General features: G+C 48.1%; 1 protein-coding gene across 2 annotated transcripts in view; it reads right to left on the bottom strand.

Annotated features, from left to right (window-relative positions):
* HK1 (hexokinase 1) overlaps nt 1-26293 on the bottom strand; it is a 73892-nt gene that overhangs the window by 3623 nt on the left and 43976 nt on the right. For both annotated transcript variants that reach the window (XM_027530891.1, XM_027530890.1), the window contains exons 8-16: nt 20710-20865; nt 17756-17989; nt 14695-14999; nt 13646-13794; nt 13220-13339; nt 11449-11544; nt 9547-9646; nt 4488-4671; nt 2262-2417 (exon numbers count right to left, since the gene is read on the bottom strand). In XM_027530891.1, coding sequence (XP_027386692.1) covers nt 2262-2417; nt 4488-4671; nt 9547-9646; nt 11449-11544; nt 13220-13339; nt 13646-13794; nt 14695-14999; nt 17756-17989; nt 20710-20865 — 1500 coding nt within the window. The remainder of the gene's footprint in view (nt 1-2261; nt 2418-4487; nt 4672-9546; nt 9647-11448; nt 11545-13219; nt 13340-13645; nt 13795-14694; nt 15000-17755; nt 17990-20709; nt 20866-26293) is intronic.

Genomic DNA, 26293 nt, shown 5'->3' with positions numbered 1-26293 from the left:
AAATTGAAAGAGTTGACAATGAAACAGTGACGATGACGACAACAGTGACAAGAGCAGTGAGCCTTTTTTGAGGACTCACTATGTGACAGGTGTTTACATACATCACTTCATTCCTCTTCCTAACAGCCAACTGATCCACATTTGACTGTTCCCATTTTAAAGATGTGGCAATTGAGGCTGGAGGAGATTGAGTAACTCACCCAGAGCTCACAGCCAGTGACGTAGAGCAGGTCTCAGGACCAGAACTACCAAAGCTCTCACCCACCATGCCATATCTTGTCATATAGAATGCAGATGTTTTCTTTCTTTGGTTTGCTGTTCTGTCTTTTAAGCTTAATGATTGATATTGTTTTTAACTTACAGAAACCATGAGGCTAAAATTTGCAATTTTCTCTTTATTATTTCTCCCTTTGATATGACACTTGAAAAGACCTTCCCCAGCACTTCACACCCATCAGGATGGCTCTTATTAAAAGAAAAATAAAAACAGAAAGTAAATAGTGTTGGCGAGGATATAAAGTTGGAGCCCTTGTATATACTGTTGGTGGGATGTAAAATGGTACAGCCTCTGTGGAAGAGTATAGCAGTTCCTCCAAGTAAATAAAATAATTATGTGATCCATCAATTCCACTTCTGAGTATATAACCAAAAGAATCGAAAGCCGGGATGTGATCATGTATTTGCACGCTCATGTTCATAGCAGCATTATGCACAACAGCCAAAAAGTGGAAGCAACCCAAGTGTCCATGGATGGATGAATGGATAAGCAAAATGTGGTGTATACCATACAAGGAATTACTCATATTCAGCCTTAAAAAAGGAAATTCTGCTACAAATGGATGAACCTTAATGATACTATGCTAAGTGCGGTAAGCCAGATGTGAAAGGACAGAGGCTGTATGATTCCACTTACATGAAGTCACTAGAGAAGTCAAAGTCATAGACACAGAAGGTAGAACAGTGGTTGCCAGGGGCTGGGGGAGGGGGGATATGGAGAGTTAGTATTTAATGGGTACGGAATTTCAGTTTGGGAAGATGAAAAAGTTCTGGAGATGGATGGTGCAGATGGTCGAACAACAAAGTGAATGTATTTAATGCCGCTGAACTGTCTACTTCCAAAATGGTCACAATGATAAAGTTAACACTATGTGTATCTACCACAGTAAAAAGGGCTTCCCTTGTGGCTCAGCTGGTAAAGAATCCGCCTGCAATGCAGGAGACCTGGGTTTGATCCCTGGGTTGGGAAGATCCCCTGGAGAAGGGAACAGCTACCCACTCCACTATTCTGGCCTGGAGAATGCCATGGACAGATGAAAGTCGTAAAGAAGTCCACGGGGTCACAAAGAGTCAGACTCGACAGTGAAAAGTCAGACTTTTTCACTTGACCATGATAAAAAAGTATTAACAAGAAATATTCACTGATACTTTCTTCTCCTTCTTTTCTGGCTGCTATTTTCCACACCCTGGCTCATGGGTGAACTGAGAACGAAGAGAGAAGGAAGTGGGAAACTTGGTTCCCTATCATGGCCCCTCCCTCCCCTGAGACTGTGAAATGCCACCACTCTGGATGCTCAAGACCTCCAAGGTCGGGGCCTCGGGGCTGCTGTCTACAGCAGCGAGCACTTTACTGCATGGGTTCTGGGGGGCAAGGAGTTTCACCTGCAGGTTACAGACCCAGGCTTGGGGGACAGTGAGGAGCAGGCCCTGGCCCAGTGCCGCTATCATGACCATCCTAAAATGTAGGAGGCTTCTGCACAAGCGCTTTTGCTGAGCACTTTCCTACTTTCTCCCACAGTTCACTGTGCAAGATGGCGATGGTAGAGATGAAATGTTCACTCCATCTGAGAAAAACAGGAGGAAGACAGAAGCAGCTCGCTGGGACACTGTGGGTGGTGAGCCCTGAGTCCGCAGCTGCCTTTCGGAGAAGAGGGTGAGGTCAGACCAGTGGCGCTTGGCTCTTTTGGACTCGATGCTCCTTCAATTCAAATATCTGCGATGCACCTTTCCTATCCTGAAATGTAACCTATTACACACAGGACGATTTCAAACAAATCAATATAACGCCCTAACATATAGAATGAATAAAAGGGAATGATTTACAGTAAAATTATGGAACTTCAACATGCAACTGCTCAGGGTATACTACTCCAGAGAAGAAGAAAACGCTCACAAACGGCCAGAATGTCCCCTAGATTGCATACCACCCCCATCACAGCCCCCTGGCCAGGCCCACCTGTGACTTGAAGGCCCTGCCCGCTCACCTCTCGATCTGAGAGAGATACTTGGTCTGAAAGAGGCCCCGGGTCTTCAGCGGCTCAGAGATCTGCCCCCGGAAGAGGAAGCCCCTCTTGGCGAAGTCGATCAAGATGTTGCGGACAATCTCACCCAGGTACATACCGCTGATCATCTTCTCATACCTGGAATGAGAGGAGGGAGGCTGGGCATCTCTAGGAGGCCTCTGGTCTCGAGTAACCATGGGCGCCTTCCTGTGGCTCACGGGCATCACCACCCCGTGTACCCAGCCCTGTGCTCCCTGGCAGAGGCAAAGTGCAAGACCGGGAAGGACTGAGGAATCCCCAACCCTCCCAGGATCAGATGCGGTATCTACCATCGGCGCTGTTTCATCGCTGGATCATCCTCTTCCTCACCCGACTCCCTGCCTCTGCCTGGTGAAATCCCACTCAAGCTCCTAGCTCTCAGTTCAACCATCACTGCTCCAAGGGGTCTGTCCTCCCCACCTGCCTGCTCAGCTTCCAGGCACCCTCCGTTCTTCCCAACACACAGGGGTCCTCGCCCTCTCAGCATCCCTGCAGTGAAAGCCTCGAGGGGACAGAGTGTGAGTACCTTGCTCAGTTTTGTGTCCCAGGGCCTAGCACAACATAGGGCTGCTCTCGGTCAAGCGCTCAATACCTAACTGCAGAACTAGCAAGCAGCTTAAAGGGATAAGAACACGGGGAATGTTTCCACTAGATTTTCCGAAGGTTTTGCCACAACCCAGGGTGCTTGTCAAGCACCCACAGAGTGACAAAGCCACACGGGCTGGAGGACCCAGGCAGCCACCACACCCCTGGGGGCCACCTGTTCTTGGGGCTTTTAATTCCTGCCCTCTCCATGCTCAAGGGCCTCAGGAAATGACAAGAGATTTAATTGCTTCCATGCACACACCCCATGTCTCAGTGTCCCTAAGCTGGGAAGACTCTCCTGGAATCTGTATACTCCAGAAGATCTGGGGTGCTCCACAGGAAAAAAAAAAAAAACACAAGAAATAGCACAACTATCCTCAATTCTCACCTAGTCTTTCTCATTTCACCAAGGAGACATCTCCTTGGTGTGGAACAGTTTGGTGCTAATATGGCTCTAACCCCTTCCAACCCCTACACATCTCTCTCTTAACAAAGAGGGTCTTCCTGTAGAGCGCTGGTGGGCACAGTAGGTAGGACTGAAATAATGCTCTTCTTCACTATATCCATTTTATGGTAATAATACTGGTTTTTCCTCCCTCATTAAACTCAAGAATACAAGCTGATTTAAAGAAAAACATGCAGCATAGGTGGTATTTGGAAAAGACATAAATCTTGAGATTAGCTGGAGAATCACTTATGTTTGAGAGGTACTACCCCAGCTCTTTGTTCTGTTCCTGGGGACGTGACTTGACCACCCCATCTTGGCTGTGGCAGAGGATGGCCTGATACCTGGGAGCCTGAGACAAGAGATCATTTGTCTCTTTGCTGGGAAGGGGGACACTGGCATCTTGGGGAGGGTCCCTGAAACCCAAGTTGCAAAGCTCCAATAGCCACTAGGCGCTAGAGGTCTGCTGTGGGAAGGCTAAAGGGAGGCGGGCCTCAGCCTCAGCCCTGACCTGGAGCCCCCACTCCCATCCCCACCCGCCCTGGCAACATCCTAACTTCCCTTGCCCATTAACAGCTGCAAGTCAAGGGTGTTCTGCTTCCACTAAACAAGGGAGCAGCCTGCTGACCAAGAGGTTTCTATTAGTCTATGGGGAGGAAACATAGAGCAACAGCAAGACCAGAATGTTCCAGAATAAACATGGTCACTGAGAGGACTGGTGTGACCACTGCCACCCTGTACCCAGAGGAGGCACCTGGACAGAACATCAACCTGGGCCATCTTGTACCATGTGCTACTGCTACCCCTAAGTTCTCTGTTCTCCTTGGGCCAAAAGAAAAGGTTAGGAGTTAACCTGAGGGACCACAGTCTCCAAGCTCTGTGCAAAGCCCCCTCCCACTAGAAACTTCTTTCACTGTAACAGGCAGGGGACTTCCCTGGCAGTCCAGTGGTTAGGTAGGACTCCATGCTTTCAATGCAAGGGGCCCAGGTTCAATCCCTAGTCAGAGAACTAAGATCCCACACGCTACATGACTCGGCCAAAAAATAAACAAACACAGGCAGAAACACAGCCACGTACCCTGCACCCCCGCCCCCCACCCACCCGCCACCATCCTGTCTCCTCTACCAGGTGGAATTACCTTTGCTTCCCAGAGTTTAGAGAAAACTCATCCACCAGTTTGTCATAGATTGTTCTGATATCATCCAGACACCCGTTGTCCCCAAAGGCACCCCACTCCATGTTGATACACATTTGTCCCTGGTTTCCTTCTAGCGTCTCGACGTTTTTCATTTCCTCCATGTAGCAGGCATTGCTGCCAGTCCCTGAAATACATAAAGTGGGGAATGAATGGCCCTTAGTGGGGAGGGGGATTGCAACCAGGCCTGGCGCTCCACTGGGGCACGCTTCTGAGATGAACATTCACTTTCCCAATGTCTTCCAGGAAAATCTCAAACTATAATGGGAAAGTTAGAGTGAAAACTGCCCAGAGCATTTGATTAACTCACTTTATACAAAGGCACCAATACTAAGAGCCTCATATGTTCACCTGTCCAAGCAGGGCTGCTGCTGCTGCTGCTAAGTCGCTTCAGTCGTGTCCTACCCTGTCCAACCCCATAGATGGCACCCCACCAGGCTCCTCCGTCCATGGGATTTTCCAGGCAAGAGTACTGGAGTGGGGTGCCATTGCCTTCTCCACCAAGCAGGGCTATGCTTACTTTAATACAAGATGGTGTTAGAGCAAAGGGATGCATCTTAAAAGTGGTGGAGGTTTATGCAGCATTCAGATTGAAAGGGTATTTCTCCATCTCTCTTCCCCCACCCCCCCCAACACACTGGCCACAGATACACAGACACACACACACATATGTGTATATATATATATAAATGGGCTTCCCAGTGGGTAAAGAGCCTGCGTGCCAAAGCAGGAGATCAGTCAGGAAGATCCCCTGGAGGAGGGCATGGCAATCCACTCCAACATTCTTGCCCGGAGAATTCCTTGGGCAGAGAAGCCTGGCAGGCAATAGTCCATGGGGTCGCAAAGAGTAGGACACAACTGAAGCGACTTAGCACGCATGCATATATAAAATACTATTAATACATGGAGGTGTTGTCTACTATCCAGCCACTTATGTCCATATATCTTATCAAACTTGGTCATGGACTCTGCCTGAATAAACTCTCCTGCGTGTTCTACAATGAGGCCTGTGGTTAGTTCACCGAAGGACAGCGTCCTGAGCATGTCCAGGGTACATTTCTAAAGCAATGGTTCCTCACCATTTTGGTATCACAGATCTCTGAAATTCTGATGATTCTCCTGAGAAAGGAGCTTCCCTGGTGGTCCAGGGGCTAAGACTGTGTGCTCCCAATGCAGGGGGCCGGGGTTCGATCCCTGGCCTGGGAACTGGTAGCACTAGTGGTAAAGAACCCTCCTGTCAGTGCAGGAGACGTCAAAGATATGGGTTTGATCTCTGGGTCAGGAAGATCTCCTGGAGGAGGAAATGGCAACCCATTCCAGTATTCTTGCCTGGAGAATCCAACAGAGGAGCCTGGCAAAGAGTCGGACACAACTGAATCAACTTAGCATACACACACTCCTGAGAAAAGGGCCATTTCCCCAGGTGCACCCACACACTGTATACACATAGTCTGACAAATGGCTTCCAGGGGGTCAGGAGCCTCTGATTTCCATCCGTGATCTCCCAGGACAGGGCTACTCGGAGTGTGGCCCCTTAAGGACTAGGGTTGGAACCCAAACTGTTTGCTGTTCTCATCCAGGAGGATTTAGGTACAGATGTTGGGAGGAAGTGTTCTAAAACTTTCATAACAGTTTTAATTGCCAGATATCAAACTTGTGGTTGTTGGCTTTGTCTCGGTGAATGGACGGGAAATTTAAAAACCAATCAACCAAACAAGGAGTCCCTCACACAGATATTTTTCTATATACCTGAATCCCCTGAGGAGTTGTTAAGATGGATTTCCTGATTCAGGAGGTGAAGGGTGAGTCCCAAGACCCTGCATTTCTAATACGCTCTCAGATGATGCTGATGTTGCTGGTCCATGGACCACACGTGAGATTCACAAGGCCCTAGAGCACCATGGACCCACCCTGGGTGGGATGCACAGTAGATGGATTTTCAACATCATTAAGGGACACAAAGACACCCCTACCAACTAGACAAGTGGGCTCAGGTTGTTTTATGCCCTTTAAAGAAACTTAAGTAGAATTTGCAGATGCTTCTGACTGTATAACTATAAGCAGATAGGGTAGGGGGTCCCTGGAGAAAGATAAACAGGCATGACTTTCTTGACATTAGTGAAGCCATTTTGGCCTAATGCATTTTGTGATCTAAGTTTGGCCACAATTCTTGCTCTTCAACAAATCTCAATAATAATGATCTTAAGGGACAAAAGAATAAACTATTATCAGGCAAGAGAAGTAATAATAGCAAAAATAATAAATCAGTTGTAAAGATTCCTAGTTCTGTTTCATGTTAAAGATTAGCCTGAAGCACTTTCCTGAGCTGTTTTGCAGACTTTAAACCCTGCTCAGGCACTCAACTGCCAGATCGTCATGTATGGATGTGAGAATTGGATCATAAAGAAAGCTGAGCGCCAAAGAATTAATGCGTTTGAACTGTGGTGTTGCAGAAGACTTTTGAGAGTCCCTGGGACTGCAGGAAGATCAAACCAGTCAATCCTAAAGGAAATCAGTCCTGAGTATTCATTGGAGGGACTGATGCTGAAGCTGAAGCTCCAGTACTTTGGCCACTTGATGCAAAGAACTGACTCATGCAAAGAACTGATCCTGATGCTGAGAAAGATTGAAGGCAGGAGGAGAAGGGGACAGCAAAGCGTGAGATGGCTGGATGGCATCCCTGACTCGATAGACATGAGTTTGAGCAATCTCCGAGAGAGATAATGAAGGACAGGGAAGCCTGGTGTGCTGCAGTCCAAGGGGTCGCAAAGAGTCGGACACGACTAAGCAACTGAACTGACTGAAGGGATGATGATGTTGACCTTTCTGACCCTTGTGACTTAAATCAAATTAAACCTGGACTGTCAACTTTTGCCCCAACTCTATACTGAATTCTCCTCCGACCAAGCCCAAGGTATTTCATGCATATGCAAGTACCCTTAGCTTAAAACTTCCCCAACACTGCTTTGGGAAAGATCCCCAATGTTCTCCTTCTGATCTTTGGTTTGGCTGTGTCTTTGGGCTCAATGCCCACCAAGAAGCCAGCCCAGTTTTGGATTAACATCACTGGATTACTTTTGCTTTCTCAGTTCTCTTTCACCTAGAGTGTAAAATTGAGAGAAGAGGCCCAGAAATGGAAGGGGTACAAAAAAAAAAATGAAATATGCAAACTTGCTGGGCGAGTTCTGTGCTGAGATCAACTGATGGCAAAGAGTGACTTTGAAGGCAGCAGAACCCCTCCTACACCTCCCCCACACCCCTGTCCCTACATCTGTGGGTCTTACTCAGTCAGGCCGGAAGCAGAGAAAGTGCTGAGTCACTCTAGCTTTGCATTTCACACCTAAGGCCATTCATAAGCAGAAAGGGGAAGGGACCAGGAGGAGAAAGCAAGCTTTGCAAAAGAAAGAAAGAAACAAAGCGCCCCAAAGTCAGGCCTCAACCAACCTTCCCCTGGAGCTGCTCCTCAGTCTTTTAAATCTCCACTGAAGCCAAAAGTGGATTAATAAAGGAAAAGGTCTTCCTGGCACCAGGAAGGCAGCCTGCTGGGGCCTTCTCCCAATCGCCCAGGTCTACGCAGCAGGGTGCTAACCCTCTCTGCCCAGGGAGGTCTGCAGGTGTTGACTAAGAAACCAGGCATTTTCTTAGCATTCCTGAGACTAGGAGCAGGATCAATTAAACAAATGGTTTTCTTGCAACCTAAATCAAGATGCTTCTGGAATTTTGTGCTCTGAAGGCCCAGACCCCTACTTGGATTATAAAGGAAAAGCCTGAAAAGCCAAAAGATAATCCTTCTGCCTATAACCAAGCAGGAACCTATGGGGCCTTCCCTGGACAGACCCTTCTCCCACAGTCTGCTTTAGCTCCTCTCTGAAGTGCCTAGATAATACATCCGAAGAACATTTCCTGAGTTGTTTTACAGATGCCAAAACCCCCACCAAATGGAAGATACTAGCTTCTTGCTGACCTTGGGCACACAGCCCACAGGCCTGGTGGAGCCTAAGGACTGATAATGTTAACCCCTGTGACACCACCCTGCTGTCTCACCATCAACCAGTCAGAGAATTGTGCATGAGATGATCACATTCTGGGACTCCCTCCCTCACCTGGCCTTCTTTGGGACCCCATGAACTGTAGCCCACCAGGCTCCTCTGTCCATGGGATTCTCCAGGCAAGAATCCTGGAGTGGGTTGTCCTTCAGAGGATCTTCCCAACCCAGAGATCAAACCCCAGTCTCCTGAAATGCAGGTGGGTTCTTTACCGTCTGAGCTACCAGGGAAGCCCTTTAAAATGACTTTGCTGAAACCAACTGGGGAGTTCAGACTTTTTGAGCACTGACTGTCCTGGATTCCTTGTATGGTGCCTTACAATAAATGCTGTACTTTTATCCTATGCTAATAAACTACCTCTTTTTCTATCCAAAAAAAAAAAGTGGTTTTCCCTTCACCATATCCCAGTGTCAGTAGATTGGCTTTACTGGGCGAGTAGACCTAGGTTGGCTCAGTAACATGCCTCTCTCTTCAGCAGCTGGTGGGCCACTGCTGCTGAAGGCCAAATGGCATCCAGACTGCCCTCTGGCCCTTCTCTACAGTCAGCAAAAGGGCAGGCTCTGCTTCCTTCCCAGCCACAGACCTGGCCCTGCAACACCTGCCCAAGTCCCTCCATACAAGCCCTCTTGAGTTGCCCTGCTGAGTAGGTCAGCTCCAGGCCCTCCCACCCTGTCCACTGGGCCCATGAGAGCTACCAGGAGCCTCACTCCCGGAAAGTTCAGTTTCTGACAATCTGCTCATGGTCAGTGCACAGCCTCCTGGGGTGGGTGTTAGGAGGGGAAACCTCTGGAGAGCCCTGCAGCCTCAGTCCACAATGCAACTCTGGCAGTGTAAAGGGACAGTGCTGACAGATGTACGATGTCTCCCATCGAGCACTGAGATGCTGACTCAGGGCCCCACAAAACAGGAAAACCCAGCCTTCCCTGCCACGGAAAAAGACCTTCTAGGACACCCACCTACGATGAGTCCAACCTCGCAGGTGGGCTCCTCATAAGCACAGGTCATCATGGTGCCCACCGTGTCGTTGACCACAGCCACCACATCCAGGTCAAATTCCTTTGGAAAGAAAGAGACAAGTTTAGCTTTAGGGGAAGGACACGCACTGCCCGGCTTGAGGTCTGCAGGTTCATTCTGCTGCATGCCAGTCAGAAAGCCACTGGTGCGTCATCTGAAACTGTTTCCTTACCAGCCTGTGAAAGGTAACGAGATGCTCCTTCACTAAACATCTGCTATTAAAGGTGCATCTGAAGCCTGAATTCAGAAGGATGCATTCTACCCATTTCCAAGATGCCACTGAGCACCAGAGAGGCAGCCCAGAGGGCGCTGTGGGACGGAGAAAAGCCGAGGGATCATGGCCACGCAGCTCTCCGTCTCAGCAGGTAAAAACGATAGCCTTCAGAGGGTGTGACAGAAATACCAAATCCACGTCTCAGAATCTGTCCAGGCAAGCAAGTACACAAAGGCACATACAAGCGTATTTTCTCCGTGACTCAGGAGAGCCAGGAGAAACAACTGGAATGCAGATCAAAGGGGGCTATGGAAGGCCTACGCAGGCAAACCCTGGAATCCTGTGCAGCCAAGAAAGCGAGTGAGGTTGGCCTCTATGTAGTAATGTGAAAGACTCCTGGTTTCATATTAAATGGAAAAAAAAAAAAAAAAAACCAAGCAGCTGTAATATAGTAAATATGGAATGACTCCCATTTTTAAAATGTGTGTGTATTTGTATACACATGGAAAGTACACTGGAATAACACTAAAAGTTTGTGAAATGGGCAAAATAAGTCATCAGATTACTTTTCAATGAAACATTAACTGTTGTCTAGCATATTCTTCCAGGAACAACCAGCTCCTCTTCGTGCCTATTCATTTCAGCCTTCCTAACTGCCTGTGTATTTATCTGCTCTTCTGAACCAGAGAGACTTGAATGGATTTTTTTCTTTAACTTCTTACTGATTCTCTCATTAACTAAGGAGCTGATTTTTCACTTTACGTTTTGTCAATGTCCTCCAGCCAAAGACCACACCCATAGACACGCACCCACAGTGGATAAAGCTGGGCTTCCTGGCTGGTTGGCTGCAACACAGGCAAACACATCCCATGGGGTGACTCAGAATGTGTTAAAAAGCACAAGAATGGGATTTGAGCCTGTGCTGGTGGTTTTAGGGAGGGTGCCAAGAAGTGGGGTTTGGCTCTGGACTGGGTGCAGTCAGGAGGCAGGGCCATCTCCAAGTGTGAGCCAAGTTCTGCTGTGATGATGGAGTGCTTCTTTCTCACCTGCTTCCATCACTGTCGCAGGGGGGCTGTGATGGTGGCTGTGCCCCGTGACAGTGCCAGGCTGTGCCGCATAGACAGGAGCTGCTTTTCCCTTTTTCAAGCTAGAGGAGAGCCATGACTTTACATTCCTTAAACTATCCCTTAGTAACATGAAACTGTTCTGATATTTTATTGCCATCGGTTGCGGGGAATGTTAGTATTCTTGTCGCATACCTCTATATCGACTGAATTCTATACAAGTACAACCTTTTTTTTTTTGGTCGTACAGAGTAGCTGGTGGGATCTTAGTTCCACAACCAGGTATCAAACCTGTGCCCCCTGCAGTGGAACTGTGGAGTCCTAACCACTGGGTCACCAGAGAATTCCCAATCAAGTACAGTTTTTATAATCTGAAGAAAGGAGCACTTCAGTGGTTAAGACTGGCAGTTCAGTGGTTAAGACTCCGAGCTTCCAATGCAAGGGCCAAGGGTTCAATTCCTGCTTGGGGAAATAAGATTCCACATGCTATGTGGTACAGCCAAAAGATCAAAACATAACCTGAAAAAAGCAGTAAAGATTTTTAAAAACATCCTTTTAATAGTTACCTCTCTCCTTTTTATCGCCTCCCTCAGTAAGGTTGCTACATCATGCCCCACGCAGTCGGTTGCCTTAAAACCTTTGGTCCAGGTGATTAAGATACCCTGCAACAAGAAGGGCACCGCAGAGTCTTGTGTCATTAATCCTTCCAGGCAGAACACAAAATGCCACTCCCTCCTTCCAGAGTAAACACCTGCTAAGACAGTACAGCGAGATGACGCTGGAAAATCTGAGGCACAAACGAGTAGAATATGAAGAGTCCTCCCAGGCCTGCCCCCTCTCACCGTTCTCACAGTGGTCTGGTTTATAAGTGCCACTTCACAAACGGAGAATCTAAAGGAGATCAGCCCTGGGTGTTCTTTGGAAAGAATGATGCTAAAGCTGAAACTCCAGTACTTTGGCCACCTCATGCGAAGAGTTGACTCATTGGAAAAGACTCTGATGCTGGGAGGGATTGGGGGCAGGAGGAGAAGGGGACAACAAAGGATGAGATGGCTGGATGGCATCACTGACTCGATGGACGTGAGTTTGGGTGAACTCCGGGAGATGGTGATGGACAGGGAGGCCTGGCGTGCTGCGATTCATGGGGTCACGAAGAGATGGACACGACTGAGCGACTGAACTGAACTGAAGCATAGAGAGTTAATGGTGCTGCCCGTGGTATAACCAACTAGTTCCCCTGAAGAACAGTTTGCCCAAAACAGAAGTGCAGAAATGCAAACTTTCAGTAACTCTGTTACTACCTAAAGTCAACTTTAGGCTTGACTGGAGTTTATATACTTGCCAGCTATGTACTCACTATGATGACGGTACAAGTGAACTGCTTTTAAAAACCACCAGACCTTTAAAAAATCACCCTTAAAAACTGCCCAAAACAAGTTTACGTGGATCCACCTGTTGAGATCTCAAAGCCTTTAAGAGGGAAAAAGCCCCGAGTCAGCACTGTGACTGGATTAACTGGCTTCCAGAGGCAGGTGGCCCTACCCAGCCTCTCAACTGCTGCCAATCATATGCTGCAAACCCTGGCCTAAGACCTATGTCATGTGATGCCAGCACCACAGCTTCCTCCCTGGCCATACCCCTACCTGGGAAAACACAGGCACCCGCAACAACAGGATGGGGCCTGCCTGCATGACTCTCAACAGTCAGCTCCTTCCACACGGACTGTCCCCCTGCCCCACCAGGACCCCTAAGCGTGGCGCTGGAGCTGCTGGTCTAAGGGCTGGGATGCTTCACTGACTGGGGGCTCCCTGAGGGCAGGAACTGCCTGCCCAGTGTTCTCAGTCCTCAGCAGGTGCTCAAGCCCTGACCTTGAACCCTGTGTCCTTCCATTTACTGAATAAACATTTATGAAGCATCTTTTCTGCTGGCACACTGGGCTAGGGCCTGTGGGGAACACAGGTCCTTGGCTCAAGAATCAAATGACATTGAAGAAAAGAAAGATACAGAAGAGCACTAAAAACTGGGTAAAAAGTGCTATAACCAGGCAACATGAGAAGAAACAGGAGACACTAAGGAGGGCGAGATTCTTTTTGCCTGGAGGCCCAGAAGGCTTCCAGAAGAGGCACATGCTTTAAGTAATAAAAGAAGAGTAGAGAAGAGTCTGAAGATGTTTCGGAGGGTGTGGCCTAAGAGCTGGGTCAACCCTCTGTGACAGCTAAATTGTCCAGAATCGAGGGGTGACACAGAGTCTGGAGGAGGCTTCAAGAGCTGACCCACACCGGCCAACAGTCGGTCAGCACTGCCCGACGTCTGAGGCCTGGAAAAAAAGAGACTCACCGCATCTAAGCTCGTCTGCTTGCAGGGAAACGAAAATGTGAAGCCCAGAGGCATTTTAGGGCCCTTGATGCCCATGTAGTCCAGGAAGTCAGAGATGCAGGAAACGATGTGGTCAAACAGCTTTAGAAGAAAAGAAGGGATTACTCATGCAGCTCTGGTTTCACACCCTCAGCGCGCACGCACACACACACACACACACACACACACACACAATGACACAGGCAGAGCAAGGTGCCCTCCCTCGGATCTTCAGAGGGGCCCGAGCATCCGCAGCCCAGACTGGCTGAATGCACCTGACACTTTGGGGCAGCACGGACCCAACTGCCCTGGAGAGCGTATCACATGGAGGCTCTGGGCCCAGTAACGCCAGTGGCCACGTGTGTGTCGCACACGTGCCTTGGTGAGGGAAAAGCAACACTATCTTACCTCCTCCCCAGTGCCCTGCATGATTTCAATGGGAATGGCGTAGATCTTATTGTGCATTTCCACCGATCTCTTTTTCCCACTACGGATTTTCACCAGCAGGACGCGGAAATTCGTTCCTCCAAGATCCAGGGCCAAGAAGTCACCGTTCTCTGTTGTAGTCAAGAACATTAAGAAGGTCAAGAAGAGTGAATTTCACCTCCTGGCAGCCAGTAAGTCCAAGACTTCAAACCTTCAAGGGAGGAAACCCTTATCAAACACAGGGGAGAAACTGTTTAGTCTTTTCTCAGCATACAGCCCAGACTCAGAGAGGTGGGCACGAACTCATGACCACTACAGTCTCCAAGTCACACCAGAAGACAAAAGGCCCCGTGGATGAACCAACTGGATCAGCAAGGTCACAGCACAGGTTGGATGCTGAGCTCCGATGTGCCTGGATGTAAAACTCCCCAGGCCTCTGTGAGCCTCTCACACTCTCCACCTGGGAAGGAGGAGCTGAGTGTTATCCTTCCTCTGCCTTACTGTGTTAAGCAAAGGACCTACAAGCAATCTCAGTGCTTCAGAATCCGCCCAGCTCTGTTCTTTAAACAATTCCGAGTCAGGGCTGTGGTTTTAAAGACAGCGCCTGCGTGGGAGTCCGGACCAGGGGAGGTCAGCTGCCTGGAGTCTCACATGCAGCAAGCAAGTAGTGGTAAATGTGGAAGAGAGGGACTTCACTGGTGGTCCAGTGGTTAACATTTCACTTTCTAATGCAGGGGATATGAGTTCGATCCCTGGTTGGGGAGTTCCACATCCCTCATGGTCAAAAACACAAAACATAAAACAGAAGCAACATTGTAACAAATTCAGTAAAGACTTTAGAAATGGTCTACATAAAAAAAAAAAAAAATCTTTGAGAGGTTTCAGTGAGTTTCTAACTCTTGCCAAAATCATGCCACCCATCCCAGTGTCAATGTGTCCCCTGGAGAAGCCAACCTCCCGGCAGCCCCAGTGACTTGGCCGCTGGTATTAGAAGCAGGAGGCACGTGTGAACCCCCAGCTCAGGTCCTCACCAGTCCCATCAGGAGTGCTCCGGACGAAGGAGGGCAACATCTTGACCACAGCCTTGTCATGCGTCTGCTTGCCCAGCCCCAATTCCATCTCAGCCCGCATCCGCTTTTTCACCTCCAGCAGCATTTCCTTGGTGAGGCTGAAGTGGGCCAGGGTCTCCTCTATCTGCCGGTGCTGCTCAGCCAGGCGGTAGGCCACGGCAGTCACCATGGCGGCCCCCTTGCCACTGCCGCTCTCGGAGAGGAGGAAACGCACATCACAGTCGGGTACCAAGCGCCGCAGAGTCTTGTGGAAACGCCGAGAATACCTGGGGGGAGGGGTGCACAGTAGATAGACTGAGCCAGACTGTAGGGACCCCTAGGATCCCCTTCTTTTTCCACACTTTAATTCCATCTTCTACACTCACTTTCCTCGTTATTCAAGTCTACAACACATCCACTGTAGACAAGTTAGCGACCGCAGACAGGGAAAAAGGAAAACTGAAATTACCCATAGTCACAGACAAAAGAGGGGGCTCTCATTATTAGACGAATATCGAGGGCCTTTTCTGGTGGTCTAATAGTTAGGACTCCATGTTTCCAGTGCAGGGGGCACAGGTTTGATCCCTGACCAGGGAACTAGGATCCCACATACCGTGCAGCCAAAAAAAAAATTGTATCGAGTACAGAAAATTCAGGGTTCAAAAATCTGTTGTCCACCCTGACAAAGAGATAATACAGTTCACTGGTTAAGAAAGAGCCCAGTGCTTAAAAGTCAGACCGGAAGGGACTTCCTTGGAGGTCCAGTGGTTAAGACTTTGCCTTCCAGTGCAAGGGGTACAGGTTAGATCCATTGTCAGGGAGCTAAGATTCCACATGCCTCAGGGCTAAAAAACCAAAATGTAAAACAGAAGCAGTGTTGGAACAACTTCAATAAAGACTTTAAAAATGGTCCACATAAAAAAATCTTAAAAAAAAAAAAAAGTCCCCACTTCCACACCAGGGGACCTGGGCCTATTACTTAATCCTGGAGTCAATTCAGATGGCAGCATCTGGCTGACAATGATGAGGAAGGAACTCAACTGAGTTCATCAAATGCTTCAGTGAATAACTGGCGCTAAGCAGGGGCTCAATAAAGACTTGCTCTTGTTTTTCATTTTCACTTGGCCCTCTCCCTCAGTCCCCAAGAGCTGAGATATTTTTTAGTGGTTAGAAGAGGACTTTAGGACAGGACTCAGTATGACACAGAATTTTCTCCAGGTTTGTGGTCTGTTGTAAGTATGGAAGGCTGCTTGCCAAAGGAAAATGGGAATCTAGAACCCCAAAATGATAAGAATGGTCAGTTCCAGGGGATGGGATCAAAAATGACTTCCCTCTGGCAGTTTTGGAACTATTTGAAGTTTCTATACCAAAAATATGTTACTTTGTATTTTAATCTGTATTTAAACAATTATTTTTTTTAATATGATGTTGTAGATGAAGAGTTCAAGAGATGGCTGGTGGTGATGGCTGCACAACAGTATGAATGAACTTAAATTCACTGACCTGTACACTCAAAAAATGGTTGAGATGGTAAATTTTATATTATGTACATTTTATCACAACTAGAAAATTATTTTAATGTGATGTAAATGCCTAAGCTTTCTTGTCCAAAAATAAGCCAAGGAATTTTTTAATGGCTAATTGCATTATCAAAAATTTTACAAACACTCTAAGAATACAAAGAAATAAAATTGTGAACCTGGCAGATAACAACAGCTAACTAGCTCAAACCCCATCCCCTCAGTAACACTGAATTATCTGTTTAAGTCAGTCTTCATTTAACTGTTTCGAGACCTAGTATGAAGGCACAGTATCTGCAAGCCACTTCACAGGCACATTATGTATACAATGGGAGAAATATCTGAGGTCATGTGTTAAAAAAAAAAAAAAAAACAACTTATAGGCAGTCATTTTAAAAACTCAATACAGGGACTTCCCTGGCAGTCCAGGGGTTAAGACTTAACCTTCCAATGCAGGGGTGTGGGTTCAATCCCTGAAAGGGGGGCTAAGATCCTACATGCTTCATGGCCAAAAAAACAGAAGCAACAATGTAATAAATTCAATGAAGACTTTAAAATGACCCACATCAAAAAAAGCTTTAAAAAATTAATTAAAATAAACAAATAAAACTCAGTACATAAAGACTTAGAATTCACCTTTAGCTTTTTAAAAAAATACAAACCGTGTTCTTAGTGGCCAAAGAAGGCTTCTGACACTAAGGAGTCCAACAGACAAGAAGGCAGCGTCTAAGTGAGGACTACTGACAACCTTTCGGTATTTGGTTTAGTCAGGATTATCGGAGAAGGCAATGGCACCCTACTCCAGTACTCTTGCCTGGAGAATCCCACGGATGGAGGAGCCTGGTAGGCTGCAGTCCATGGGGTCACTAAGAGTCAGACAGGACTGAACGACTTCACTTTCACTTTTCATTTTCATGCATTGGAGGAGGAAATGGCAACCTACTCCAGTGTTCTTGCCTGGAAAATCCCAGGGACGGGTGAGCTGGATGGGCTGCCGTCTATGGGGTCGCACAGAGCCGGACACGACTGAAGCGACTTAGCAGCAGCAGCAGCACTGACAACCTAATCTCTCATTGGCTTGCAGATGCAAAGCGTCGACAAGCCGCCTGTGTACTATCTGAGTGTTTGGGGAGCTTTAGAAACTCACAGGAGCTTCTAACACAGGCATGTGGGCAGCACATGTATGACCCAAACTACAGTGAGGATGATGGTCCCTGATTAAATGCAGACAAGTAAAAGAATTGAAGATACAGACACATTCCACCCAGTGCTCCCGGCAGCTAGAGACGTCTCTAACGAGACTTCTGAAATGAGGAGAGATGACAGAGCAGTGCAGAAGCAACACCAGTGGGAATCAGCTGAGAGCCAGACATTTCTCCAAGTGGGCAACTCTGACCCTTCTGTCCAAAACTAGATGTTGTCTTATCTGCCAAAAACTTTCACTGGGTGCAAAAGTCTGACCTCTGGAGACGGTCCTTAGCCAGGGCAGGTGCTGAGTGCCAATTAGAGCAAAGGGGACTCACTGTGGGTGCGTCTTGTAAAGGGACCCGTCGACACCAACCGTGGTCCGCAGCCTGGGCGTGCCCTTGTTATCTCGAAGGCGGCTCAAGATGGCACCCAGGGTCGCCGCCACCAGGTTGGCAGAGCGAAATGAGACGATGGTGCACACATGCTGAACCGCAACACAGTCGTCATCAGACGGCTCCACTCCCAGGCGGGTCAGGATTTCTTTGGCATTGTGGAGGCCTTCCTTATTCCTGTGAAGTCAGAGGCCAAAACTCGTTAGTTAAGGACTACAGCAGGCAGTGCACTGCTGTGAGCACTGGGGCTTGAAGGTCCTGGGGAGGTGAACTGATCATTCATCATGTGTGTGTGGCAAGGGAAAAGTGCCTGAGACGGGGTCTCCTCCGTTAAGAAGTCAGAAAGCAGCAGGAGGAAAAACTGTGATGGTTAAGTTATGTCAGGCACATGGAGGAGAAGAGAGGCAGACCACATGGGCCCGGAACAGGTGGAGAAATAGCTGCTTGCATCCCAGGGCTCAGTGCTTCAGAGATGTGAGGGAATCTCCTGGTCTTTGGGTCTGTAGTATGCCCCTGGATTCTTACACATTCTTCCACGATTTTTCCAGTCAGCGTTTAATTTCCTGCATTTTTGTTATTTAGTCGCTAAGTCATGTCCACCTCTTTTGGTACCCCATGGACTGTGGCCTGCCAGGCTTCTCTGCCCATGGGATTTCCCAGGCAAGAGTACTGGAGTGGGTTGCCATTTCCTTCTCCAGGGGATCTTCCTGACCCAGGGATCGAACCCACTTCTCCTGCTTGGCAGGTGGATTCTTTACCACTGAGCCACCTGGGAAGTCCATAATTTGCTGCATATATGCTTTGTATAGCTTTTGTTGAATTTAAAGTATATCCTGGAGGATATAGTTTTATTACTATTGTAGATGTTGTCTTAAAAAAAAGTACATATACACACGTATTTTAAATGTACCATATTAAAATGTTAACAACGGGAAACACTGGGTAAGAGATACATACTATCTTTGTAGTTTTTCTGTAATTCTAAAAATAGTCTAAAAGATTTTAAAATATGTACATATTTTAATTACTGTCAATACATAGAAATATAATTAACTTTTGTATCTTATCTCCAGACATCATTCCTAACCTCTTTTTTATTCTAATCACTTGTCTAGATATGTTGGTATTCCATACAAATATATTTGCAATTAATGACAGTTTTACTTCCTCTTTTTTAATTCTTATGCCTTTAATTTCTTTTCCTTTTTTGTTTCGTAAAAAAATATTGGAGCTAAGGCTCCAGGACAATGCTAAATAGAAACAGGTGCTACTAACACAGGGCACTTAACTAGGTGCTCTGAAAACCCAGAGGGGTGGGAAGGGGTGGGAGAGAGGTTCAAGAGGGAGGGGACATATGCATACTTATGGCTGATTCATGTTGTTGTATAGCAGAAACCAATACAGCATTGTTAAAGCAATTATCCTCCAATGAAACAAACAAAAAAAAGAATCAGGTGATACTATCTTGGTCCTGAATTTAAAGAGAATGCTTCCAATATATCTTCACTGGTAAGATGTTCTTAATAAATTTTTTTTTTTGAGATAGGCTTTATTACAACATAGATGCCTTCTTGAGCTAGTTCAAGTGGGTTTTGTTTCTTGGTAACCAAAGAGCCAACACCGTAAACAGGCCCAGAGGAAGGCAGGCATTTCCTGACTTTGTCAATGATTCTGAGATAAGCCACAAGTCTCTTGCTCCCTCCCCTCCCAACAGCTGAGCAGGAGACCTGAGAAGGGAGACTGTTGGAAACTCGGGAGTGTGGCTCCCTATTGACTGTAGCACTGCAGGTCCTGAAGGAGAGGTCCTAAGAAAAGGCCAGGACTCAAAAAGAGTAGGTTCAGATAAACCCCTTTCCATTTACATCAGCATCTTCTCCCTGGAGCCAAGCTACGATGCCACCAGCTCTGAATTTCCAGGACCACACCATGGGCAGTGGGCATGAAAGGGCATCTCTAGCATCAGGCTAACCCTATCTTTAAGCAGGTGGCCTCACATGGCTATGTGGAGTCTCCTGAATCCAGAATAGAACCTGGTGGCACACGGAACCAGTCACAGGACAGGTGCCCTTCAGACATTAGGCTACATCAAGGCCTGTTATTTGCAGGCCTTGGGTGGACTTGAGACAGAGAAGTCTGGGGTTCTTATGTTGAGGTCAAAAGATAGAAGCTAGGTTGCTGGCTGGACTCTGTCCTTCTGTGTCTATCTGTCCTATCTCATCTGTTAACCAGTGCTTCTCAAACTTGTGCCAAGGAACATGTGTGGCTGTGAACAAGTGAAAGAACGGGGCGGGGGGGGGGGGGTGGAGGGTGGGAGACAGAGAGGGGAGTGGGGTAGGGAGAGTGCAGAGGGTGCTTCAGTTTCAAAAGGATTGTGGGAAATGACCAGTTACCCAAAGTGAACTAGGCTTTCTTTTATATGTTAATGAGTACTTATACTTCTCTAAATATTTCCCAGTCCTAGTGACCACAAAACCCATTTCTTCGGGGAACATCTAATGATCTTGAGGTCAGTAGGGTTCCCTGGAACACTGTCTGGTGAAGACCCTGATATCCCAAGGCGGGATTAACCCAGGCCTGAGCTCAATCAGTTCCTGTTCATCTCCAGGATCAGCTGTATGTGGGGTCGGGGGAGAGTGAAGGAGAAGGGGATGCTTTGGTAATCACACCATTCAAGAAGCATTTGCCCCTAACTCGACAACTTTTTAATGTGCTGCCACCAGGTGCCCGCAGGGAGAGCAGCCCAGGGTGGGTCAGCCAAGTGAGAGGGGAGACCGGCCCAGAAAGCCCTAACACTCCTCAGGAGAAGCCCAGCAAACCAGGACTCAAGCAGGTAATGAGAGACCCGTTGTTCTTCTCTGCCCCATGCCCCCTAGAAAGCCTTGAGGGGAGGCACCTACTTTTCGATGGCCGACACGTCACTGGTGTTAAACTTCCCTCTGGTGAGCAGCTCTGGGGTGATCCGCCCTTCAAATAAGAGGCCCTCCTTGGCCATCTTGACCAGGATCAGTCGGACCAGCTCGCCCAGGTACATGCCACTGACCATCTTCTCAAACCTGCAGGAGCAAAGCACCAGGCACTCGTCAGTCCCTCCTAGGTACTCACCACTGTGGCATCTCATGAGTGGTGGGAGAGACGTGAAAGGAGAGGAAGACACGGCCTCAATTATCACAAGCGCACAGTCTCCCTGGCAGGCAAGACCACACATGTGTGTGAGTAAACAATGAACAGACGGTGGGGGAGCAGGGTTATCCTGACCCCACACCCATTCCCAAGGAAGGAAACAGGAGGAGAACACCAGGGGCAGGGGCAGTCAGGGAAGGCTGCCTGGAAGTGGAGGGAACATCAGGATTTAGATGGAGAGTAATGAGGAGGGACCCAGACAGGAATGAGTAGGATATGATCATCTTGTGCAAAGCTTTATGCCTTACTTTTTATTTTTATTATTTTGGGGCCATGGCACCTGGCTTACAGGATCTCAGCTTGCCTGGATCTTAGCTCTTCGAACAGGGATCGAACCTATGCCCTAGCAGTATAAGCACTGAGTCCTAACCACTGGAGTGCCAGGGAATTCCAATTACTGTACTTTTTAAAGGGCTTTCATCTTTATCCCTCTATCAGGAAGCTCTCCAATTCCTGATTGGTCAGGCAAGGTGGTCAGGAAGTATTCTCTCCATTTCCCAGCTCAGAAAGTGTAGACGTCTTCTCTGAGGGAAGATGACAGGGCTGAAACGCAGCCATTCCCCATGGGACCTCTGTCGCTGGTCACCTTCGTGGCACCGATGTTCTCTTCTCCAGCCAAGAGAGACCAAGAAAAAAGGTCTCCAAGAAAGTGCTTTGTGCAACTCACTCCTTCCCCACTGACCTGCCCTTACACTCCAGGAGAGGGCTCCCCGAGTAGCTTAAAACCAACCAGCTCCTCCTACCACTCCGGACACATTCAGCCACCAATCACAGTGGATCGGCCCTCCTGCCTCCCCTGGGAGGTGTGGTGGGCGGTGTGAGTGCTGTGACTGCAGCAGCCATTTTGAGCCCAACACTGCAGGGCAGAGGCAGCCAGGAACTAGGGCTCGAAGCCATATCTGAGCCAGAGCCAGGTCCTGAGTCCTGGCTGACAAGGGGCCAGGAGGAAGCCAAGGGCAGGACAGATCAGAGGCAGGTCCACATCCAGGCGGCTGGCCTCTGCTCTGAGGGAGCCCAGCTGGCACACCCAGGGCTGGCTGTGACACAGCAAAAGAATCTGCTCCATTCAGAGCCGGGCGCGGGAGCCAGGGATGCTGCTGGGACCTGAACACGCGGCCCTCCCTCCCCCCAAATCAAGGAGTGGAGAAACATGAGCTCTCATTGTTCAGACAGGACCAGACAGGACTGCCCTGGCCACGGTTGTGTTGAGGATCCCTGGCAGGAGGGCACCCTGCTAAGTCCTTGCTGCCCCACCTAGCTCCTGTCCCAGGCACCTGTGGGAACAGCTTTAGTGCCACCCAAACTGGAATCTCAGCAGACAGGAGCCAGACTGCCTGAACGGAACTCCAGCCCTACCACTTTATTATGCTACTTACCTCTTTGGGCCTCAGTTTCTTTACCTGCATAATGGGGATCACACAGGGCCCACCTATAAGGTTGTTGTATGAAAGATAGAGGTGGATATAGGTAAAATGCTCCAGTGCCTGACTAATACTGAGCCATGGTCCTTGCTGTGTCTCCTACCTAATTAAGCACTTTATGTGTATTAACTTATTTCATCCTTATTATAAACCCTATGAGATAGATATTATCATTATCCCCATTCCACAGATGAGAAAACTGAGGCACAGAAAGGTTATATAACTTGCCCACAGTTGTAGGGCTGATGAGTGGCAAATTATTTTCAATCCAGTTAAATCTAGCTTCGGATTCCAAGCTCTAAGCACTGTGCTGTTCTGTCTCTCCCATGGACAGTGTCATTAAAAGTCACCTGTATTACTGTCATGCTGGCAGCCACCAGCCCCAGCCCAGCCCAGCCTCTGCTCGCTACCTCCAGCTCACTCCTCTAGGCAGTCTGCCCCCGCTAACTGGGCAAATTTGACAACAAGAAGGTTCTTCCCCCTTACGGTGGACTAGTCAGCCTTGTACACCTCCCTACCTTGCTGCTGCTGCTTCTTTTTTATTTTTGGCTGCACCAGGTCTCCATTGCCGTGCCCAGGCTTTCTCTAGTTGCGGGGAACAGGGGCTACTCTCTAGTTGCGGAGCATGGGCTCGAATGCTATCGGGGTTCAGCAGCTGTGGGGCACAGGCTTCGATGCCCCACAGAATGTGGGATCTTCCCAGACCAGGGATCAAACCACGCCTCCTGCATTGGCAGGTGGATTCCTAAACCACTGGACCACCAGAGAAGTCCCACCCATTGCTTCTAGTTCTGCCTTCTGGAGACACTCAGAATGATCTGCTCCCTTTTCTACATGATGGTCTCTTAGACACATAGACACTGCCATCCCCCTTTTCAGATAAAGGAAGCCTGAGGCCAAGAATCTGTCCTTTCCCAGTCCCTCGAGTCCCCGCTGGAGCAGCAGAACAAGGAAACAGCACTTATCAGAAGCCTCCAGCAAAAGCCAGCAAGCCGTGATCTGCTGCTCAGCAGTCAGATACCTATGACCATAGGCCAGTGGGTGGCACCATGGTGTTGCAGCCTCGCTGCATGCTGGTGGGCACAGGCAGAGCTGTGGCCCACAGGGCCTGGGGGAGTCTGGGAAAGGTGGGCAGGGGATTGGATGCTGACAAGGAATGCCCTTGGCAGCCAGGGTCTGCTCCAACGGGCAGCTCAGGGTCAGAGAAGGAAGGTGAGGTCTGTGAGCACTTAAAGAGGATTAGAACTGCTGAGAGAGTCTATGGAGCAGGCAGAGCAACAGTAAGGAAGGTGTTTGGGGGATGATTTGAAAAGAGGTGCAATTACTCCACCACCATCAAGGCCAAAGATTTCTCCAGGCCAGACCTCCCTGCTGTCACAATCACTGCTGCTGCTGCTGCTCTGGGGGGCGGTGTCTCCTTCACTATGAAAGATGTGAGAGGGAATCACAGGGGAATGGGATTCAGAATTCCTAACAAAGCAGAAAATAAAAGAAAATAGAAGAGCAAAAGGCCTAAGAAGACAAGAAGAGGAGAAGGAAAATTAAAAATGAAAGAAGTGGGAGCTACATCTACAGTAGGAGACAGGTGTGGAACCAGGACAGAGGGCAGCAGGGAGGAAGGAAGGCCAAGGCCAATCCCTTTTAGAGGGAGAAACCTTCTAACCTGGGAGCTAGGGGAGGGGTCCTGAAGCAGCTGTCAGCAACGGAGGCAGGAGCCATAGAGCCACTGTACTGATACCCTTCCTGTCCACTGTATATGGTCAGTACTCAGTAAATGTAAACTTCAATCAAAACAAACGAGTGGATGCACAGCGGTCTAGAGCCCACCTGTGCACAGAGCCTTTAGGTAGAGCTAGCTAGATACTAGCTAGCTAGCTAGCACACCTCTGTTTCCAGCCCTGGTTAAAAACTAGAATCATTTGCAGGGTCTTAAAGACAGGCCTCAGCCTAGGCCAAGTAGGATTGGGAGGGAATGTGGGTAGGGTGGGAAAATACCTAGGCAATAATATGTTTTTTAAAGGTCTCTACGTAATTCTTCTTTATTTTTTCTGGCCATGCCATGCAGCTTCTGGCATCTTAGTTCCCTGAGCAGGAATTGAACCTAGACCCTTGGCAGTGAAAGCGCAGAGTCCTAACCACTGGACAACCAGGGAATTCCCCTTAAAAAAAAAAAAAAAATGTTTTAATGTAATTCTAGTGAAAAACATTCCTCTAGGGGATGTCCTGGGGAATTCTTCTAAGGAATTAAGATTCCCCAAGCCGTGTAGCACAGCCAAAAAAAAGAAAAACATTCCTTTAGACCATTCATGATAATGTTTGTTCATAAATGATGAAATGCCTCTTAAGACATTCTGGAAGTTCACTATGAAAAACATGTACTTTCCAGCAGGACAGAAAACCACAAACCTAAGCCAAATTAAACCTCAATTTAAGCCAGCCGCCCTGTCCCAGGGTCCTAGTGCCTTAACTTCCCCATCAGTCAAACAGAGCAAACACCTTTCCCTGGTACAAGGAAAATGAAACGCTTTGAAGAACTTGACATTGTACAGAAGACACAGGGAAGACCCCCAAAATCAGGCAGATGCCTAGGAGACCAGCTACATTAACTTTGGCAAAAAACCCTCTGACCAATAGCCTATTTCTAGCAATATATGATACAACTCAAGATCTGTCATCTCTTCGGGATTGTTCTTCCCAAGACCTGACCTATGGTTCAGTCAGCAGGGAAGGTGGAGATGGACCTTATCCCACCTGTCTCACTCTTTTATACACGCACGTATTTCCCACCCATTTCCCAGCCGCACTTCTTATTCACTACTCATCCTCCAACCCCCATCCATCCATCCATCCACCTATCTTCGCGTGTCCATCTTCTATCCATCCCCTATTCCAAATAGGTTTATTGAAAGTCAACTGGGAGGCCAGTTCACATTTCAGCCCGAGGATACAGTTCAACTCTTTAGAGAAATTCAGAACTACATCAAAACAGATGACAGAAAATCCAGGTTTCCAGCCAAGCCACGCAGGATCCCTACATTAAGGCTAAGGAAACAGCCAAGGCCCTGGGCCTTATCTGCTCAGTTATCACAGGCAACTGCCCAACCTGCTCTGCTGAGAGGGATGACTTGAGACTCAGTGATTGACAGTAACTACAGGTACATCGTTTCTTATCTGAAACCCCTGGGGTCACATATGCTTGGGAATGTGGACATTTGAGGATTTGAGAGATGGAATATGGTACACATGCCCCATAGTACAGAATAGCCCCAGGGTGTCTGAAGCAGGACTATAATCAAGCACACATCTCCAGTGACATATATAAACACGCAAGTAAATAGCTTCAAGGCAGCTGGGGTCAGGTTTTAGAATTGGGGTTTAGGTCAATGGATTGAGGGGAAAAAACCTTTGGTTATCAGAGCTGGGGCTCTTTATTATCCAGCTGGTGTTTCAGCATGCAGAGCAGATGTTCAGTACTGGGACTAAGAACTCAGGATTCTCCCAGTGAGAGATCTCATTTATTCACCACCACCACTCCCAGTGGAGGGAGGCTGGCCATTTATGCAATTCCATTAACTCAGGTGGAAGGCCCAGTCAGCCAGCCTGGGGGACTGAGATCTTTTGGGTGACAGATTTCAAAATGAAAAACTCCCTGACAGTGTCTCTCTGGCAAAGGATAAAGGCAATTAAGCTCACAGGGTCAATGAACATCTCCCAGCGTGCTGACAGCACCCAACTTCAGAATAAGGCTGCTGGGAGGTCAAAGAAGGCAGCATGCTAGCATCACAGAGAAATATGAATATGCACTTCAGGAAACAAGGAGCTCACAGGAAGCAATGTCCACGCCAGCCTAAATAATATCACTCATACTTCTGTGGCCAGA

Source organism: Bos indicus x Bos taurus, chromosome 28 (genome assembly GCF_003369695.1).
Source record: "Bos indicus x Bos taurus breed Angus x Brahman F1 hybrid chromosome 28, Bos_hybrid_MaternalHap_v2.0, whole genome shotgun sequence".
NCBI lineage: Eukaryota > Metazoa > Chordata > Mammalia > Artiodactyla > Bovidae > Bos > Bos indicus x Bos taurus.
This window is presented reverse-complemented; position numbering and strand designations above follow the sequence as displayed.